Source organism: Canis lupus, chromosome 16 (genome assembly GCF_048164855.1).
Source record: "Canis lupus baileyi chromosome 16, mCanLup2.hap1, whole genome shotgun sequence".
Taxonomy (NCBI): Eukaryota; Metazoa; Chordata; class Mammalia; order Carnivora; family Canidae; genus Canis; species Canis lupus.
In genome coordinates this window covers 17561068-17582500 of record NC_132853.1, presented here as the reverse complement: position 1 = coordinate 17582500, position 21433 = coordinate 17561068, and the positions used below count along the sequence as shown (strand labels likewise).

Sequence of the window (21433 nt, the reverse complement as noted above, 5' to 3'; positions counted from 1 at the left end):
TCTTGGACACTGTGAATATTATGTTGTCATTTCTGAGTCCTATTAATATGCTCTAGAGAATGTTGATTTGTTTTCATTTTCAGTAGACACCAACTGGTTTAAATGGGAAGTTCTATCTCACTTTCTATAGGTGGTGGTTCCAGTATCAATTCTGTTTTCTTTTCTTTTTTTTTTTTTTTTAAGATTTAAAAAAAATTTATTCATGAGAGACACAGAGACATAGGCAGAGGGGGAAGCAGGCTCCCTGCAGGGAGCCTGATTCAGAACTCGATCCCAGGACCCCAGGATCACTACCTGAGCCGAAGGCAGACACAACCACTGAGCCAACCAGGCATCCCTCAGTTCTATTTTCAAAACCTTTGCTGTGCTCTTTGGATTTGCCCTGAGCTATGCCTTTCAGTGATAGTATGAGACTTGGCAGTGGTTTATATTATAGATTAATTGTCTTTAGTGTAGCCTTCATTTCACTTGAGTCTACACAAGTGCAAATCAGTATTTGTTTTGGCTTATACCAAAAGAAAAGAATTAGAGATCTCTTTTCCATCTCTCTCTTGTCCACGATTTTCCTCCATACTCTTCAGTTTCCAGTGGCTATTTCCCTGTTCTTCTGATCAGAAAGACAAGTTTTTCCCTGAGCATTAAGACCTGTGCTTTGTACAAGTCTTCATAATGGGGCTACCCTTAAGTGAAGTGGGGAAAGGAAAGAGGAGTTTAAGAAAATAATGGGAATCCCCTTCATACTTTTTGGGTCAACAAGAACCCTGTTTTCCAATTTTTCTGGCCAAAGAGATAGGCTTTCTTATGTTTTGTTGTTGTTGTTGTTTGTTTTTCTGTTCCTAGGGCAGTGCAGTTCTGTGACTGAGGAGACAAAAGAGAAAATAATGGCTTTCCCCCTCCCAGTCTTTAGATCTCCTTTTTCTGGTCCTTTGGATGGAAAGAGGGGATTTGATTTCTTCAAGGGTTTTCTTGTCAGCACCCTGAACATAGTTCTGTAATTCAGGCTATAAGAGGTCAAAGCCAGGAATTAAAGAAGGGAAATATAATCTAAAACTCATGGCTGTACCCATCAAGTTTTAACTTCTCTCGCCAGTAATTTATATTACCTGTTTATGGAATGCTGATGTATATCCTTTGGCCGTTTATTTATATGTTGATGAATTAGCTACTTTCTAGTGATTTGAATAATATTTATATATTTAAGGAATATGCCTCCTTAATTGTGTTTGCTCTGAATGTTTCAGTTTTTGTGATTGACTCAAATTTTTTTGACATACAAAATTGTAAAATGCATTAGTCCTTTGTGAATTAAAAAAAAATGCTAATAGCCTTTTTTGGATGTTCTCCATAGTCAGAGTATGTATTCTTCTAGTTCTAAAAATGTTCTATTTTATTTCCCTCAAATTTAAAATGCAATGTAAATTTCTTAAAATTATAAAAGCAATTGCTATAAAAATTCAGATAATACAGATGTGTAGGCCAGCAATAATGCTTTTTATGGTTCTGCTTTATCCAAGAAAATATTAATATTTCAATACATATCCTTCTATACCTTGTTCATAAATTTGCACTATATAGAGAGTGCACACGTAAGAGAGTGTGTATATGGTACTTAGATTTTTATACATGTGTATATTGCACTTAGATTTAAGCCATTTAATTTTTTAAAGTTGTTAATTGAAGTATAATTTACACATAGTGAAATGCATCCATTTTAAGTGTTCAATTAGAGTTTTACAACTGAATAACATAATATAGTACATAATACAAGTGTATACACTAGTATTCTGTTATCCCTAGAAACTCCTTTGGGCCCTTTTGTCCTCCATACCCACCCTAAGTAACATTGGATATATTACTTGAGACTAATTTTGCCTATATGAGAATTTATCAGGGGAATCATTAAGTACGTACTCTTTTGTTTTTGGCTTCTTTTGCTGAGTGAACGGAATGTTTTTGATATTCATGTGTGTTTCTTCATGTGTCAGTAGTTTATTCCTGTTTATTGCTGTGAATAGTATTTCATTGTGTAAATATGCCACAATTCTATTATACATTTACTTGTTGAGAGGCATTTGTATTTGCAGTTTTGGACTGTTACGAATAAAACTATTATGTGCAAGTTTTTGTGTACCTGTGTTTTCTTTTCTTTGAATAAATGATTAGTTCAGGAATTGCTCCTTCATATAGTAAATATTTATTTTTCTTGATAAGCATCTGCTAAACAGTTTTCCAAAATGGTTGTACTGTTTTATACTCCCATTAGCGATATAATGATTTCCAGTTCTGACCTTGTGCCTTTATCATTTCTTATATTCTCTGTAAGTATCTTTGGCATGGATTCCTTAAAGTGGTATTTTTGTGTGAAATGATAAGTGCATATATGTTTTGGCTAGATTTTTCTCCTTAGGGTTTGCACTGTTTTATCATTACCGCTATTAATGGATGAGTGCATACGTATTTCCCTTCTACCGTACCATCAGCATGTGGTGAATTTTTGCGTTTCTGATAGATACAAATGAAATCTTAGTATAGTTTTAATTTATAGTTCTCTTACTTGAAGTGATTTGGAACATATTTTCGTATATTTAATAGTTAATTTTATTTTTTAAAGATTTTATTTATTTATTCATGAGAGATACAGAGAGAGAGAGAGAGAGAGAGAGGCAGAGACACAGGCAAAGGGAGAAGCAGGCTCCAAGCAGGGAGCCCGATGTGGGACTAGATCCCGGGTCTCCAGGATCATGCCCTGGGCAGAAGGCAGCGCTAAACCGCTGAGCCACCAGGGCTGCCTTAATGGTTGTTCAGATTTAAGCCATTTAATTTTTTAAAGTTTTTAATTTAATTCAAGATAGTCTTTTTTCTGTGAACTCACATATCTGCTGTATTTTTTCTCTGCTGTTTTTTGGAACATTTTGGATATTAAGGATATCAGATTGTTGGTTTTTTTCTTTCCTTTTTTTTTTTAACTCTATATATTAGTGTTATTAACCCTTTGTAAACCTAAGTTTCAAGCTTTTTTTCCCCAAGTTTATCTTTTTTTTTTCTTTCTTTTTGTTTGGAGTGTCTTTTTCCATGACCACTCTTTCCAAGTTTTTTTTTTTTTTAATATTGTTAAATATGTATCATTCTTTGTTATTATTGTTTTGGATTTGGATCATAAAGTTTCCTCTATCCCTGATTATGGAGGAACTTCTTTTATTTGTAGTTTCACTTTTTAAATTTTATTTTATTTATTTATTTTTTAAAGATTTATTTATTCATGAGAGAGAGAGAGAGAGAGGCAGAGAAACAGGCAGAGGGAGAAGCAGACTTCATGCAGGGAGCCTGATGCGGGACTCAATCCCGGGACTCCAGGATTACGCCCTGAGCTGAAGACAAATGCCCAACCACTGAGCCACCCAGGTGTTCCTTAAAATCTTATTTAAGTAATTTCCACACCCAGTGAGGGGCTCAAACTCATGACTCCAAGATCAAGAATCACATGCTCTTCTGAATGACCCAGCCAGTCGCCGAGTTTTATTTTTTAAATTTCTATTTCTGACCCATATGTAATTATGGTGTTCATTTTGAGGAACAGTTCTCATTTTATTTTTTGCCAAATAGTTATTGGAGTGTCCAAGCATCACTTAGGCAGTTTTTCCTCATTTATTTGGGATGCCTCTGAAGCCACTTAGCAGTAATGTTTAGATAAGATATGTGAGTGTAATAATTTTTATGTATATATTTTTTAAGATTTTATTTATTTATTCATGAGAGACAGAGAGAGAGGCAGAGACACAGACAGAGGGAGAAGCAGGCTCCACGCGGGGAGCTTGACGCGGGACTCAATCCCGGGTCTCCAGGATCACGCCCTGGGCTGAAGGCGGCGCTAAACTGCTGAGCCACCTGGGCTGCCCTATATTTCTTTTTCTAAATGGATTCTCAATTTTCTCAACATTTATTTTTTTCTCCTTTCGTTGTATGCTAAATTCCAAGACAGCCATATTTGAGTGTGTTGCTTGTCCTATTTTCAAGTATTCTAATGATGCCATAGTTATCTTTTAGTATTAGATAGTGTAAATGTTCAGTTCCCCCATTATTTATTTCTCTGATTTTCTGGAGTGTGCTAGCCCATTCTCGAAAATAGATTATTTTCATTGTACAGATTAGGAAAATGAGGCTACCTGAGCTCACAGTTTGTAAATAGTGTTGACAGGATTCATGTCCAGGCAGTTTTTCCAGAACCCAGGTTCTAAAGCCTCTCAGTTACGACAGCTATTTTTAAAAACCAGTAATCTGATACAAAGGAACTGATACCAGAACACCAGGGAGTTTACTGGTTATCTGTAGTATCTACTTATCTAATGATGCAGATTTGATAAAGGCCATATTTTAATGTGAATCAGGTTTATGGGGAAACAGTTGTCTGTGTGAAAATCATTATTTCTTCCATTGTAGTTTTCTTTGGACTGTCTGTATTAGAGTTGATTAAATACTGGCAAATGGTATCTGAAAGGAAAAGAAACATAACTTACTGAAATATTTTGTGTATTTTCTTATATTTGAATATCATTAATAGATGAGAATCTTCCTGGTGTCAAAGACATACTATTGGTACATCTTAAGTTGTTAATGCAGATTTTTGATAGCTATGTGTTATCTCTTCTGATGCGTGCGCTGTATCTGGATTAGGTAAATCTTGAAGTATTGACATAGAAAGGCTTCTATGATATAAAGATTTGTTTACTTTTTAAAGTATACATACACTATTTACTTGTATACTATGGATATTAAGAATCTTTTTTTTTTTTAAAGTACCACAGGTAATTGTGATCATGAGCCAGATGAGGAACTACTATACTAGTAGACCATACTTCCTTCTCAGTGAAAATCTAGACCTGAGATAATTTTGTATATGCTGTCAGAAAATGATCTTATACTAATTATTCGTAGTAGCTTTTGCTTTTCCTGACTTTTTTCTTTTTTTATTTCTCTACAGTAGTTTATGCCAGTGTGGCTTCATTCATACAGATGAACCAAGGATTGGGATAGCAGTATAAAATTAGAATCAGAGAACTGATTGCCCAGCAGGATGCCATCAACTAACCGAGCGGGCAGCCTGAAGGACCCTGAAATTGCAGAGCTCTTCTTCAAAGAAGATCCAGAGAAGCTCTTTACAGATCTCAGAGAAATTGGCCATGGAAGCTTTGGAGCAGTGTATTTTGTAAGTGTTAAAGGCTTAATGTCAGTGACCAGCATTTACTTAATATTTAGTCCTGGCGAGTAAAAAACAATAATATAAAGAAACATAGGCAGTAGTCCGTTTTATAATCACCTGCATAGATGTATGTATATAATATGAAAGTAGATAGTTTTATTTATTGAGCTTCTTGGATTATTGAAAAAATGGGAAAGATTTTTATTTTGCTTTAACTTACATGTGGTTTGGCATTTTAGCACAGTAGTTTGAGGAGTCTAATGACTTGCATTACTATAGAATTAAATTTTTATAGAACACTGACTTCTGTAAAGTCTCATACGTAGTCAATTTTAGTGTTGAGGAATTCTAGGATTATTGTTTGACAGAAGCTATGTACCAAAGTCTTTTTTCTTGTGTGTATATGTGTGTGTGTTGTGCTAAAAGAATCCTCAAATTTACCATTTTAATCATTTTTAAATGTACAATTTGTGGTGTTAATTACGCTCACAATGTTGTACAACCATTACCACTATTTTCAAAACTTTTTTTTATCACCCCAAACAATAAGCTCTGTATTTATTTGCAATAACTTCTTCTCCCTCTACCTAATCTCTGATCTACTTTTTTCTATGAATTTGCCTATTGTAGATATTTCATATGAATGGAATCATACAATATTTGTACTTTTGTGACTAGCTTATATCGCTTAGGATACTGTATAGCTTAACACCTCACAGGTCAACCATGCTGTAGCATGTATCAGTACTTCATTCCTTTTTATAGCTGAATAATACCCCATTGTATAAATATACCATGGTTTGTTTATCCATTCATTTGTTGATGGACACTAGATTGTGTCCACCTTTTGACTATTGTGAATAAATGCTATAATGAACACTGGTGTACAAATATCTGTTTCAGTCACTGTTTTCAAATTTGAGTGTGTACCTAGGAGTGAAAAATACTAGATCACATTGTGATTTTAGGTTTAACTTTTTGAGGAACTGACAAACTGTACCATAGTGCTTGTACCCTGTTTCCATTCCCATCAGCAATTTACCAGAATTCGGATTATTCCATATCCTCACAAATGCCTGTTATTTTTTTATTACTTTGATTATAGCCATCCTACTCGTTGTGAAGTAGTAACTTGATGTTTTGATTTGTATTTTCCTATTACTAAAAATGTTCAGCATCTTTTCATGTGTTTATTAGTCATTTGTATATCTTCTTTGGAGAAATGTCTATTCAAATAGTTTGCCCATTTTAAAATTTGGGTTGTCTTTTTGTTGTGGAGTTGTAAGGGTTCTTTACGTATTCTTAATATTAAATCCTTAACCAGATACATGAATTGCAAATATTTTCTTCTGTTCTGTAGTTTATCTTTTCACTTTCTTGATAATGTCCTTTGATGTACAAAAGTTTTAAATTTGGATTAAATCCAATTGGTCTATTTTTGGTCATTGTTACTTATGCTCTAGGTGTTATATCTAAGAATCCATTGCTAAATCCAAGGTCATGAAGATTTACTTTTATGTTTTCTTTTAAGGGTTTTATGCTCTTAGCTCTTATTTACAGGTCATTGATTCACTTTGAGTTAATTTTTGCATATATTAATGGGGTAAAGGTCCAATTTCATTCTTTTGTATGTGGAAATTCATTTGTTCCAGTGCTCTCTATTGAAGAGACTATTCTTTCCCTGTTGAATTATCTTAACATCTTTGTGGAATCAATTGACCATATCGTATGGGTTTACTTCTGAACTCTCAGTTCTTTTCCATTTGTTGACATATCCATCTTTATGTTAGTATAATACTGTTTTGATTACTGTAGCTTTGTAGTAAGTTTGAGATCAGGGATAACTTTATTAATCTTTTTAAGGATAGTTTTAGCTATGTGGGGGTCCTTGGAATTCCATATAGATTTGGGAATCGGCTTTTCCTTTCTGCTGTTGGAACTTTGTTAGGGATTATTTAAATCCATAGATTATGCTTGGTAGTATGGCATCTTACTAAGTCTTAACTGTGAACACAAGATGTTCTTCTAAACTTTTATTTAGGTCTTTAATTTTGTCAGCAATGTTTTATAGTTTTCAGTGTACAGTTGTACTTCATTGCTTAAATTTAGTCATTAGTATGTTATTTTAGCTGCTATTGTAAATGGATTTACTTTTTTAATTCCCTCTTAAAGAGATTGTTCATTTCTGGTATATAGAAACAAGTGATTTATGTGAATTGATTTTTACTCTAGTTTTGCTAAATTTATTAGCTCTAGTATCTTTCATGTGGATACTTTGGAATTCTGTATATAAGATCATGTCACTTGGGGCACCTGGGTGGCTCAATTGGTTAAGTGTCTACCTTTGGCTCAAGTCATGACCTCAGGGTCCTGATAACCTCAAGCCCCACGTCAGACACTCTGCTCAGCAAGAAGTCTGCTTCTCCCTCTTGCTCTCCCTCTGTGTGCTCCCTCTCTCTCTTTGTCTCCCTCAAAGAAAAAAAAAGATTAACCTTTAAAAAAAAAAGTATAAAAAATTGTTTTATTTCTTCCTTTCTAATTTGGATGCTTTTTATTTGTTTTTATTATGTTTGTTCTAATTAGAACTTTGATGGCAGTGATGAAAGTGAGCATCCTTGTTCCGGATCTTAAATAGAAAGCTTTTTTCCATTTTTCATCATTGAGAATAATGTTATCTGTGGGGTTTTCGTAAATAATCTTTATCATATTGAAGATCTTTCTATTTGTAATTTTTTGAGTGTTTTTTTCATGAAAGTTTGTTGTACTCTTTTTTTTTTTGTACTCTGTTATATACCTTTTTGATATCGATTAAGATGATCATATGGTTTTTCTCCTTGGTTCTGTTAATGTAGTAAATTACATTATTGATATTGTTATATTGAACCACTCTTGCATTTCTGGGATAAATTCCACTTTGTCATGGTTTATAATCCTTTTATATAGGCTGTTGTTTTTGGTTTGATTGTACTTTGACTACATCTGTATTCATAAGAGATACTGTAATTTACTTATGATTTTCTTGGTCTAGTGTTTGTATCAGGCTAATACTGGCCTCATTGAGTTAGGAAGTGTTCTTTTATTTTTTGGAAGAGTTGGTGAAGAATTGTGTTAATTCTTCTTTAAATGTTTGCTAGAATTCACAGTGAAGGCATCTGGTTATAGACTTTGTTTTTTATTGCTCGTTCAGTGTTAACTTGTTAGAGGTCTGTTGCTATTTTTTATTTTCCTTTTTAAAGATTTTATTATTTGACAGAGAGCAAGAGAGCACATGCAGAGGGAAAGGGAGAAACAGGCTCCCCACTAAGCAGAGAGTCTGTCATGGAGCTCAATCCCAGGACCCTGGGATTATAATTTGAGTCAAGGACAGACGCTTAACCGACTGAGCCATCCAGGTGTCCCTATTTTTTATTTTCTTAAGTTACTTTATTTGTGGGTTCTAGGAATTTGTTTCATCTAGGTTATCTAATTTATTGGTATACAGTTGTGCATAGAAATGTCATATAACCCTTTTTATTTCTGTAGGTTGGTTGTAATGTTCCCACTCATACCTGGTTTTAGTTATTTAGTATTTTGGCTCTTCTCTCAAGAGAGCAAGAAAACACAAGCATGAGCAGCGGAAGGGACAGAGGGAGAAGGAGACTCCCCACTGAGCAGGAGCCTGATGTGGGGCCTGATCCCAAGATTCTGGGATCATGATCTTAGCCAAAGGCAGATGCTGAACTGACTAAGCTACGCAGGAGCTCCAAGATTCTCCCAGCTTTACTGGTAAAAGTCCCATGTCCTAGAAATCCCATAGTCCAAGGCGAAATGAGATAATTATTCATCCTACATATATCTATAACACATAGTTTTTATATGCCATTTAATTTTTATTTTTATTTATTTATTTGTTTGTTTATTAATTAATTAATTAATTAATTTAAAGATTTTATTATTTATTCATGAGAGATACAGAGAGAGAGAGGCAGAGACACAGGCAGAGGAAGAAGCAGGCTCCATGCAGGGAGCCTGATGTGGGACTCGATACCAGGACTCCAGGATCATGCCCTGGACCAAAGGGAGGCGCTAAACCACTGAGCCACCTAGGGATCCCGCCATTTAATTTTTAAAATGAGGATAGTGTCATTTATTTTTTAAAATTTTATGGTGCTACTTTTTTTATTTTTTAAGATTTTATTTATTTATTCATGAGAGACACACAGAAGAGAGGCAGAGATACAGGCAGAGGGAGAAGCAGGCTCCAGGCAGGGAGCCCGATGTGGGACTCGATCCCGGAACTCCAGGATCACGCCCTGGGCTGAAAGCAGGCGCTAAACCACTGAGCCACCCAAGGATCCCCAAGAAGACATCTTTTGGTGTAAAACATACGGATGGGGGAAAGTAGGTTAACTTTTTCATTGTTTAAAAATATACCACCATAAGCAAGTAAAAGATTTATATATAGGCATGTGTGGCTGGTTCAGTCAGAAGAGCATGCAACTCTTGATCTCAGGGTCATGAGTTCAAGCCCCATATTGAGTGTGGAGATTATTTAAATAAATAAATAAAAACTTAAATATATTTACATGCATATACTTCCTGTTGAGAAGTGAAATTGCAATACTTTATAAACCTGAACAGTTTCATCTGAAGGAATTGAGATGAAGATATTAAGTAGAGATATTTATTTTATTTATTTCGTGTTTTAGAAGATTTTATTTATTTTTTAGAGAGAGAGAGAGAACAAAAGAGTGAGAGAGCGTGTGCATGGGAGAGAGCACAAACAGGATGGGGGCAGAGAGAGAAAGGGAGAAGCGGACTCCCTGGTGAGCAAGGAGACCAATGCAGGGCTTGATCCCAGGACCCTGAGATCATGACCTGAGCCCAAAGGCAGATATTTAACTGACTGAGCCGCCCAGGCGCCCCACATAGAGATATTTTAAAATATTTTTTAAAAAGATTTTATTTTTCTAGAGCAGTGTTAGGTTCACAGCAAAATTGAAAGTACAGAAAGATCTCTTATCCTTTTCCTCACACATGCATAGCCTCCCTCATTACCAGTATCCTCTACCAGAATAGAACTGATCAACCAGGGATCCCTGGGTGGCTCAGTGGTTGAGCATCTGCCTTCGGCCCAAGGTGTGATCCTGGAGTCCCAGGATTGAGTCTCACATCGGGCTCCCTGCATGGAGCCTGCTTCTCTCTCTGCCTATGTCTCTGCCTTTCTCTCTCTCTCTCTGTGTCTCATGAATAAATAAGTAAAATCTTAAAAAAAAAAACAAAACAAAACTGATCCACCTACATTGATGTAACATAATCACCATAGTGTACATTAAGATTCACTCTTAGTACCATACATTCTATGTGTTTAGTCAAATGTATGCTAAGTACCCATCATCATACAGAGTATTTTCACTGCCTTGAAAAAAACAAATTGTGTGGAGGTTTTTGTGTGGATATATTTTCACTTCCTTTGAGTAAATACTAAGGAGTGCCATTGTTGGACTGTATTGTAAAGTATGTTTAATTTTATAAGAAACCACCGAACTATCTTCCAAAAGGGCTGTACCATTTCGCATTTCTACCAGCAGTGAATGATGAGAGTTCTTGTTGCTCTGTATGCTCATTGGTACCAAAGGATACTATTGGTGTTTCAGATTTTGGCCATTCTAATTGTGTCTAGTATTGTATCTAATTGTTTTAATTTATATTTCCCTGATAATCATGATGTGAACCATCTTTATATATCTAATTTCCCATCTGTATGTTTTCCTTGGTAAGGTGTCAGGGTGTTAGGCCATTTTTTTTTTTTTTTAAGGTTTTATTTATTTATTCAGGAGAGACAGAGAGAGAGCGGGGCAGAGACACAGGCAGAGGGAGAAGAAGGCTCCATGCAGGGAGCCCAATGTGGGACTTGATCCCAGGACCCCAGAATCACTCCCTGGGCCGAAGGCAGCCGCCAAACTGCTGAGCCACCCAGGCGTCCCTGTTAGGTCCATTTTTAAATTAGGTTGTGTGGGGGCACCTTACTGGCCCAGTAGGTAGAGCATGTGACTCTTGATCTCAGGGTTGTGAGTTCAAGCCTCTCATTGGATGTGAAGCCACTTAAAATTCAAAAAATTTTCTTAAAAAAAAAATCAGGTTGTATATTTTCTTATTGTTGATTTTTTTTTTTTTTTTTTTTTTTGAATTTTAAGAGCCCGTTGGGTCCAGGGCTTTGCTTTATTGGGAAACTTTTGATTACTGATTCAATCTACTTACTACTTATAGTGATACTATTCACATTTTCTATTTCTTCATGGCTAATTTAGTCTTGGTAGGTTTTATATTTTTCAGAATTTGCCCTTTTCATCTAATTAATTGGTGTATAGTGGTTCATAGTACTCTCTTAAAATCCTTTTTATTTTAGAGTCAATAGTAATGTGCCCTTGTTAATTTCTGAGTTTAGTAATCTTTTTTCCTTAGGCCATCTAGTTAAAGGTTTGTCAGTTTTGTTGATTTTTTTGAAGAACCAACTTTTTATTTCATTGATTTTTTTCCCCTGTTTTTCTACTCTGTTTTATCTCTGCTTTAATCTTTATTTTTTCCTTCCTTCTGTTAAATTTGGGTTTAGTTTGTTCTTTTTCTAGTTCCTTAAATTGTAAAGTTAGGTTGCTGATTTGAGAATCTCTTTTTTGTGGGTCCATAGCTATAAATTTCCTCCTGAGCGCTTCTTTTACTTGACCCCGTAAGTTTTGGTATATTCTATTTTTGTTTTCATTCAACTAGGTATTTCTAATTTCCTTTGTGATTTCTTTTTCAATCCATTGGTTCTTGAGAAGTAGGTTGTTTAATTTCCACAACTTTGTGAATTTTGTAGTTTTCCTTTTTTTTTTTTTTTTTTAATGAAAATGGGGAGGGAGAGAGAAATGTGGGGCTCAATCTTACAACCCTGAGATTATGACCTGAGCCAAAAGCAAGAGTCAGGTGCTTAACCAGCTGAGCTACCCAGACATCCTTAGTTTTCCTTTTTTGTAATTTCTAACTTCATCCCATTGAGATCAGAGAATATTCTTTGTATATCTGTCTTTTTAAATTTTTTGAGACTTGATTTTTTCCTTAATATATGGCCTTTCCTGGAACATGTCCTGTGTGCCCTTGAGAAGAATGTGTATTTTCTTGTTGGGTAGAGTGTTCTGTATATGTATATTCAATCTAGTTGGTTTATTGTGTTCTCGTTTCTTTGCTTCTGTCTGGTTGTTCTCTTTTATGAGTGGGGTATTAAAGTCTCCAACATCATTGAAGAACTGTTAATATCTCTTCAATTCTGTCAATTTTTGCTTCATATATTTTAATGACCTGTTATTAGGTATTATAAAATGTTTATAATTGTTATATCTTCTTGCTGTATTGAACTTTTATTAGTATATAATAATAATCTTTGTCTTTTATAACCTTATATGACTTAAAAGTCTTTTGATGTATAAGTCTTTTTGTGGACTCAGTTTTTCATTCCTCTTAAATACCTAGGGTGGAATTGTCAGATCATAGGCAGGTATATATGTTTAGTTTTATGACCAATTACCAGACTTCTTCATTAAGTAAAAATTTTACACTTGCATCAACAGTATATGAGAATTCCATTTGCTTCATATTCTGCTAACATTAAGTGTTGAGTCTTTAATTTGAGTCATTCTGGTGGGTGTGTTATAGTATTTCGATAAGGTTTTAACATACATTTCCTTGATGATTGGTGATATAGAGTACTTTTTCATAGACTTAATGGCCATTCACATATCTTTAGGAAGTGTGTGTTGAAATGTTTTTCCCAGTTTTTTAAAACTTGGTTTTTTTTCTTTTTGAGTTGTATGAGTTCTTTTGTATATCTTGGATAGTTATCAATTTTATGTATTTTGTGAATATTTTGTCCCAGCACTGGAAAATTACATATTTTCTGTACTTTGTTGGGTGTAATGATCTATGCATGTCGAGTAGATAACATACATTGATTATAGTCTTGAGCTCTTTTGCATCCTTTCTGATTTATTTGTTTTTGATGTGCATGTTCTATCAGCAACTCAAAAATGTATTTTAAAATCTCTACTGATTGTGGATTTGTCTTTTTTTTTTTTCTTTTTAGCTGTCTCTTCATGCATTTCTAGGCTGATTTATTAGGAATATACAAATTTCAGATTATCGTGTCTTCTTGTTGAATTGTCCCATTATCATTACAAAATTTCAGTCTTTTCATAGTATTTCTTGCTTTGAAATCTACTTTGATATTAATCACACATCTTTCTTTGGCAAGTGCTTGCCTGGTAGTTCTTTTTCCATCCTTTTTCACTCACTGTTTCTGGAACCTTACATTTAAAGTGTTTCTTGGAGCACCTGGGTGGCTTGCTTGGTTAAGCATCGAACTCTTGATTTTGGCTTAGGTCATGATCTCCGGGTTACAAGATTGAGCCCTTGCGTGGGGCTCCACATTTGGTGTAGAGCTTGCTTAAGATTCTCTTCCCCTCTTCCTCTGCCCCCCAAAACATAAATTAAAAATATAAAATATTTCTCATCTTTGTTGTCTTCACCCCCCGAATTTTTTCACATTTATTGTGATGTGATTAATGTATAAAATTGTGTAAGTTTAAGCTGTACAGTGTATTGATTTGATATATTTATATATTGCAAAATGATAACCACTATATCATTAGGTAACACCTCCTTCCTGTCACATAATTATCGTTTCCTTTTTGTATTGAAAACATTTAAGATCTACTCTCTTAGCAACTTTCAAGGATCTAATATAGTATTATTAGCTGTAATCACCATGCTATACATTAAATTCCCAGAACTTGTTAATCTTATAACTGGAAATGTATACCCTTTGACCAATATCTGCCCATTTCCTCCCACCTCTCAACCCTTGGTAACCATTATTCTAGTTTCTTGGAGTGCAGCTTCTTTAGATTCTAAATATACAGTATTTGTCTTTTTCTTTTTAAGTTTATTTATTTAAGCAGTTTGCATCCAACATGAGGCTCCCAACTCATGACCCTGAGATTAAGAGTCCTGTGTTCATCTGACTGATCCAGCCAGGTGCCCTGTATTTGCCTTTTTCTGTCTTATTTAACTTAGCATAATGCACTCAAGTTTCATCCAAGTTGTTTAGTTTTGTGAACTTGTTAAACATTTTAGATACTAACTCCTTATCAGATATGTGATTTGCAAATGTTTTCTTCCATTCCATCGATTGCCTTTTCATTTTGTTTTGCTGTGTGTCTTTTTAATTTAACTTAGCCCACTTACTTATTTTTGCCTTTTTTTTTTTTAAAGATTTTATTTATTCATAGAGACCGAGAGAGAGAGAAAGAGAGAGAGGCAGAAACACAGGCAGAGGGAGAAGCAGGCTCCATGCGGGGAGCCCAATGTGGGACTCTATCCCAGGTCCCCAGGATCACGCCCCGGACTGCAGGCGGCACTAAACCGCTGCACCACTGGGGCTGCCCATATTTTTGCCTTTGTTTCTTGTGCTTTGGGATCCTATCTAGAAAATTGCTGCCAACAACAAAGTAAGGAACTTTTTCTTTTTCATTTGTTTTAATGGAGGTTTTTTGTTCATTTATATTTTATGCAATTACTGCTTATAGTTGGGCATAAGTCTTTTTTGTATTTGATTTCTGTTTTTTAGTGAGCTCTATGCCCAGTGTGGGTCTTGAACTCCCCACCCTGAGATCATGAGTCTCATGTTTTACCAACTGAGCCAGCCAGGCACCCCTGTTCTTGCCATCTTTTGAATTAATCAAGAGTTTGTTATTATTGTTGTAAATTTAGGTTTTATTCAGGTGTGGGGACACCAACAGATCAGGTATCAAGATCAGGTGATTACAGGAAAGGTTTGTTATACTCAACAGGTCCAAGAGAAGAGGGCGTGCCAGGCCAGAGGGGGGCGTCTGCAGAAGCACTGGTGTCAGTGAGGAGGCAGAGGAAGCAAGGGAAAAACATGGACAAGAGCACTTATTGTGGTTTCTATGGCAAGAAACAAGTGAGGCAGGTAGGCAAGTTTAGGATTGTGTAGGGTTTTGTTTTTTGTTTTTTTTTTAAGATTTTATTTATTTGAGAGAGAGAGCAGGATGGGAGGATGGGCAGAAGGAGAGGGAGAAGCAGAGCTCTCCGCTAAGCAGGGAGCCCTGACATGGGGCTCAATCTCACAACAGGGGGATTACAATCTGAGCCAAAACCAAGAGTCAGATTTTCAAACAATTGAGCCACCTAGGAGCCCCTGCAGATTTTTGAGCTGTTGCTTTTCAGCTCCCTTTTTTGAGATGATACGCTGTAAGTCTGTTTTGGAAGCTCCTGTTTCTGGCTTCTGTCTCCTTAGCCTGGCTTTCTCCTTGGACTCTTATTTTTCTGTACCACAAATTCAGGGATGAAGCTGGAGTAAATTTATAGCTCACTTTGTAGGTTGTCTTCTCTCAAGCATTCTGGTCTCTCTCAAGCATTCTAGTGTCTCAAGCCTTCCCTGCATTTGTTGCTCTTCAGTAGTTTCATGCGGTTGTTTTACATATATTGCCTGTTTTTATAGTTGTTTTGGGCAAGTATTAGTAGTAAGATTTTCTAGGTTAATGTGTGATATATTTGTATTTGCATGGAGTTTTCATATATCATTCTGTAAATATATGTGTTTTTGGAGCAATTGGTATTTCATTGTTAGTAATGAAAGTATAAATTTCTTTAGATTTTCTCTCTTCTTTAGACCTTCCCATCTGATATGTTAAGTGGGGATAGTGATGTTACGATCCTTTTCCTTGCATTAAAGGGACTGAGTTAAATAACATATTAGCAAAATATCAGTAATTTAAAAATTTTAAATCTATAAAATTGTATTACCCCAAATCTATAACTTGTCATTAGTCTTTAAAGTGACTGGAGCAGGTAGGTTTTAAAATCAAGGTTGTAAAAAAACAACAGAAAAAATCAGGTTGTAGTGGGGACTAAGAATGTATCAGAGAAAGGTAAAAAGGAAAGACAAGCAAAGACTCTTGAAGACAGCACCATACACCATACTAACAAATGTAGGCTTGATTCTAAAGTCTTTAGGGAACCTATTGAAGTGCAGGAGAGATATTATATTCCCATTCATAATATAGAAAGTTTATTCTTGTAGTAATGTGAAGGAAAAATTGGCTTTGTCAAAGATCAAAGAAAGGATGCTGATTTTGAAGCTTTTGTGATAATTTAGGAAAGAAATACTGAGGGCTTGGGATACCTGAGTGGCTGGCTCAGTTGGTTAAGTGTCTGACTTAATTTTGGCTCAAGTTGTGATCTCAGGGAACGTGGGATCAACCCCATTGTGGCTCTGTGTTCAGCGGGGAGTCTGTTTCTCTCCTCCCTCTCCCTTTGCCCTTCCATGTGCGTATGCACATATGCTCTCTGTCTCAAATAAATAAATAAATCTTAAAAAAAAAGAGATACTGAGAGTTGAAGATTTATTTATTCACTCATTCATGAGAGACACACAGAGAGAGGCAGCAACACAGGCAGAGGGAGAAGCAGGCTCTCTGTGGTGAGCCCAATGTGAGACTCCATCCCAGGAACCTGGGATCACGACCCAAGCCAAAGGCAGATGCGCAACCACTGAGCCACCCAGGTACCCCGAGAGACTGAGAGTTTAGATAGTGTCAGTGAGGGTAGAAAGGTGAATACACATTTTTTCTTTTTTTATTAAATAAGTTCTGTGCCCAGTGTGGGACTTGAACTCATAACCCTGAGATCAAGAGTTGTATGCCTATCAACTGAGCCAGCCAGGCACTCCATGAATACACATTTTTGAACTAAAGTTTAAATTGATAGAATAAGAGAACTTGTTTTCTGATAAGAGGGTGCACATGGTAGTACCTCATGGAAGAGAATTATTGTGTATGTAGGGAGATGATTCCCTAGTGCTTAGACTTCCTTATGTAGTAGTTTCTGGAGTTGTCCTACCCACCTGGAATATTTTAAAGATCTGTGGCTGGGAAAGAAAGTTTCATAGTCCCATAGGAAGGATCTCACAGGAGCAGCAAAAGCAAATTGGTCTGAGCTAGATGTCAGGAGCTGGCCTATAAGAGACCCAGTTAAACACAATGCCCACATTGTGATTGGAAGAAATTTTCTATAAATTTTCTAAGATAATTGATGAAATTTGAATATGGACTATATGTGTACTAGATAATTGTATATCAATGCTGAATTTCCTAAATTTGGTAAGTACTGTGGTTATTTAAGAGAATGTTTGGGCAGCCCAGGTGGCTCAGCAGTTTAGCGCCACCTTCAGCCCAGGGCATGACCCTGGAGACAGAACCAGGATCCAGTCCCACGTCGGGCTCCCTGCATGGAGCCTGCTTCTCCCTCTGCCTGTGTTTCTGCCTCTCTCTCTCTCTGTCTCTCTCATGAATAAATAAATAAAATCTTAAAAAAGAATGTTTTTGTTATTAGAAAAAATATATGAAGAAGCATTTTGGAACCAAGGGTGAGAATGTGTATTCTCAAATCCTCTGCAATAATAAGTAATGACAATGTGATGATAATATGTACTTTAGAAAGTTTCAAAGCAAATGGGGCAAAATATTGCCCAAAGATTTATCTATAGGTGGGCCTGGGAAATTACAGCCAGTGGGGCCAAATCCAGCATGTGAACTACTTTTGCTCAACTTCCAAATTAAGAATGGTTTTTACAGGGGCTCCTGGCTGCCTCAGTCAGCAGAATATGTGACTCTTGATCTTGGGGTTGTAAGTTTGAACCCCGTGTTGGGTGTAGAGATTACTTAAAAATAAAATCTTAAAAAATGGTTTTTACAATTAGAAAAAAAAAAAAGGAAGAAAATGCAACAGAAAAAGAAAGATCATTGTACTTGGCCCACAAAGCCTAAAATACTTAGTATCTCACTATAGAAAAAGTTGGCTGACTTCTGACCTAGTGAGACATAACAAAAGTTCACTGAATGAATCCAATTTTACTGTATGTTTGACATATTTTCATAACAAAATGAATGAGGGAAACAAGATAAATGCTGTTTTAGGAAGTCAGGAAACCTAGGTTCAGGTTGGAATCACCCATCAGGAACCATTGCATGTGAAAGCATCAAGGAATCAAGGGCAACTGCTAAAAGCAGGTGTTTTTTGTTAATTGTTTTGATGTCTGGGAAACATGTGCCAGCTGGATGAGCAAAGTTTGAATGTAGCCCAGAATTTAATCTTTTTGCCATAATCCCATTTTTAGGTCACTAACTTTTGTATTTCATGGTATCAAACCTATGAGTATGTGTTGTGTGTGTGAGAGTGCACACATGAATGAATGCTTTGGTTTTTGTTTCTCTCATCCCTACCCCATGACAGGGCTTTTAATGTCTATTATCTGTCTATAGAGTATATAGAGGAAGGACCTTCTTACCTAATTTTTTTAGATGACTGCAAATAGTTTTCATAACATTTCTGAATTTTCATTAGTTGACAATAAGGATCACCTAAAGTTTAAAAATACTCCAGTTGAACCAGGTATGCTGGCTATCTCATCAGGCAAGCTAATCAAGCAAGGGCTGGTATCAAGTATTTGAAAGCAAACCAAAAGAATTAGCTGTCCAAAAGGACTACTATCTCTAGATTGCCAGGAAGATAAAAATTTCTCTTTTAGTTTCCAATACCATAAGTAGAACCAGTATGTCAGTAGATGGGTTACAGAGCACTGGCTTGGGAGATAGGTAGCTTGCTAACAAATATGACAGATCATGTATGATCCTGGCAAATTCATTTTTTTAAAGTTATTTTTCTTCATTTTAAAGAATGAGTTGTAATATTTACCTCTTTTTTCTAGTATAAGATTTTACTAATCTGTATTCTTTTAGGGGCTTGGTGAGTTTATATTTTCAGTGGTTACAGCAAATTGTTCAATGTTAATTAAAAAAAAAAAGGTATGGGAAGCCTAGGTGGCTCAGTCAGTTGGGCATCCAACTCTAGATTTTGGTTCAAGTCATTATCTCAGAGTCATGAGATTGAGCCATGTACTGGGCTCCATGTTTAAACAGGGAGTCTACTTGAGATTCTGTCTCTCCCTCTACCCTTCCTCCATTCTCTCTCTCTCTCTCTTTCTCTCAAGTCAGTAAATAAATCTTAAAAAAAAAAATGAGAAAAATATACAAAGAAGATCTAGAAAAGCAATTTACATATGATTAATTGATGGTGATTTCAGATCATTCTAACTGGTTCATTAAAATCGCTTCCGAACGGATCTTCAGAGTTTTATGGTTTGAAACAGAATGATTTCCTCCTGTTTTTTGCTCTCTACAACATCCAGTTTGTCTTTAGGCCTATAGCCAATTTTGGCTTTATCTTTATTCTCAGGCAGTGAGAATGGATGATACGTAGTATTTTGCTCTTCACTTATCACTTAAGTATTTTGTTATGTGTATATATACATATGTATATATATGTGTGTATATATATATATATATATATATAAACACCTTTTTAAAAAAAGATTTTATTTACTTGAGAGAAAGAGCGTGAGCAGAGGGAAGGGCAGAGGGAGAAGCAGACTCCCCACTGAGCAGGCAGCTCGATGCGGGGCTCGATCCCAGGACCCTGGATCATGACCTGAGCTGAAGAAAATGCTTACTGACCAAAGCACTCAGGTGCCCCTCTATAAACACTTAAAAAAAACCTTTTCTAACTGTTATCATCTGACTTATACTCTATGAGAGGAGTATTCCATCCTCTTTTCAGTTCATTTGTTATATATTAATTACTCCAATAAAAATGTCTATATTATTTATGCTATTCTTGTCTAATGTATTACATCTGCACACACTAGATTTTTTAAATTATTTTTTTATTTTTAAGTAATTTCTATATCCAATGTGGTGCTTGAACTCACTACATTGAGATCAGGAGATGCAGGCTCCAACAACTGAGCAAGCCAGTGTCCCACATCAGCATACATTATAAATAAAGAATTCAGTGTTAATGATTTTTTCTTTAAACAATCATGTATTTTAAAGAATCTAAGAGAAAAAAGTATTTAAAGATTTATCCACATATTTACCATGTTACATACAACATGATAGTTTACTTTGGAAATTCCCAGTTTACAAAAGGACTCCGAGAACTAATAGATGAGTATAGCAAAGTTGCAAGATACAAGCTCAATATACAAAACTTCATTTTATTTCTGTATGTCAGCAGTGAACGAGTAAAATTTGTTTTATGCTAAAAGTACTGCTTATAGAAACTACAGAATGAAATACTTGAGCTTAAATCCAACAAAAAATGTGTAAGATTTGTATTCTAAAGACCATAAAACATTGAAAAAAATCAAAGGAGACCTAAATAAATTGAAGAGATATACTGTGTTGATGGATTGGAAGATTAATGTTATACTGTCACTTATGTCCACATTGATGTATAGATTCAATGCAATCCCAGTCAAAATCTCAGCAGCCTTCTAAAATAGATACTAACAAGCATATTTGAAGGACGCCTGGGTGGCTCAGCGTCTAAGTGTCTGCCTTTGGCTCAGGGTGTGATTCCAGCATTCTGGGATCTAGTCCCACACTGGGCTCCCTCTGCGGAGCCTGCTTCTCCCTCTGCCAGTGTGTCTGCCTCTTTCTCTGTGTCTTTCATGAATAAATAAATCTTTAAAAAAAAAAATTCTAAAAATTTTAGGGAAAGTGAAGTAACTAGCCAAAGCAACTTTGAAAAAGAAAACAAGTTCAAAAACTCACATCATCTGATTTCAAAAACCTACAGTAATCAAGATAGTATGATACTGTTAAAAGGATAAATATATAAACCAATCAGAACAGAGTCCAGACATAGACCCATACAACTATAGTTAACAGATTCCTGGCAAAGGTGCAAAGACAAATCAGTGAAGAAAGGATAGTCTTTTCAACAAATGGTGCCAGAGCAACTAGACATCCATATGCATAAAAATAAACTTTGAAGAATGCCTGGCTGCCTCAGTTGGTGCAACATACAACTCTTGATTTGGGACTTGTAGTTTGAGCCCCACATTGGGTGTAGAGATTACTTTAAAATCTTTTTAAAAAATAAAGATAAACTTTGATTCATACCTTCTATAAAAACGAGTGCAAAATGGATCATCCTGCTAAATATAAAGCCTACTATAAAGTTTCTAGACTAAAACGTAAGTAAAAAATCTTTAACAACAGAGACAGTATATTACCCATAAAAGACAAAATTTATAAGTTGAACTGTATCAAAATGTAAAACTTTTGTTTTCTTAAAGAT

At 35.5% G+C, this 21433-nt stretch overlaps 1 protein-coding gene across 2 annotated transcripts in view; it reads left to right on the top strand.

The window, feature by feature from the left end:
* The window catches only part of TAOK1 (TAO kinase 1), a 158677-nt gene that overhangs the window by 53444 nt on the left and 83800 nt on the right, over window positions 1-21433 (top strand). The window contains exon 2 of one of the 2 annotated variants that reach the window (XM_072779213.1): window positions 4982-5203. In XM_072779213.1, the coding sequence (XP_072635314.1) occupies window positions 5072-5203 (132 nt within the window). In that variant the 5' untranslated portion in view covers window positions 4982-5071. Of the gene's footprint in view, window positions 1-4978; window positions 5204-21433 lie in introns of both variants that reach the window. The other variant, XM_072779212.1, reaches the window with a different exon arrangement.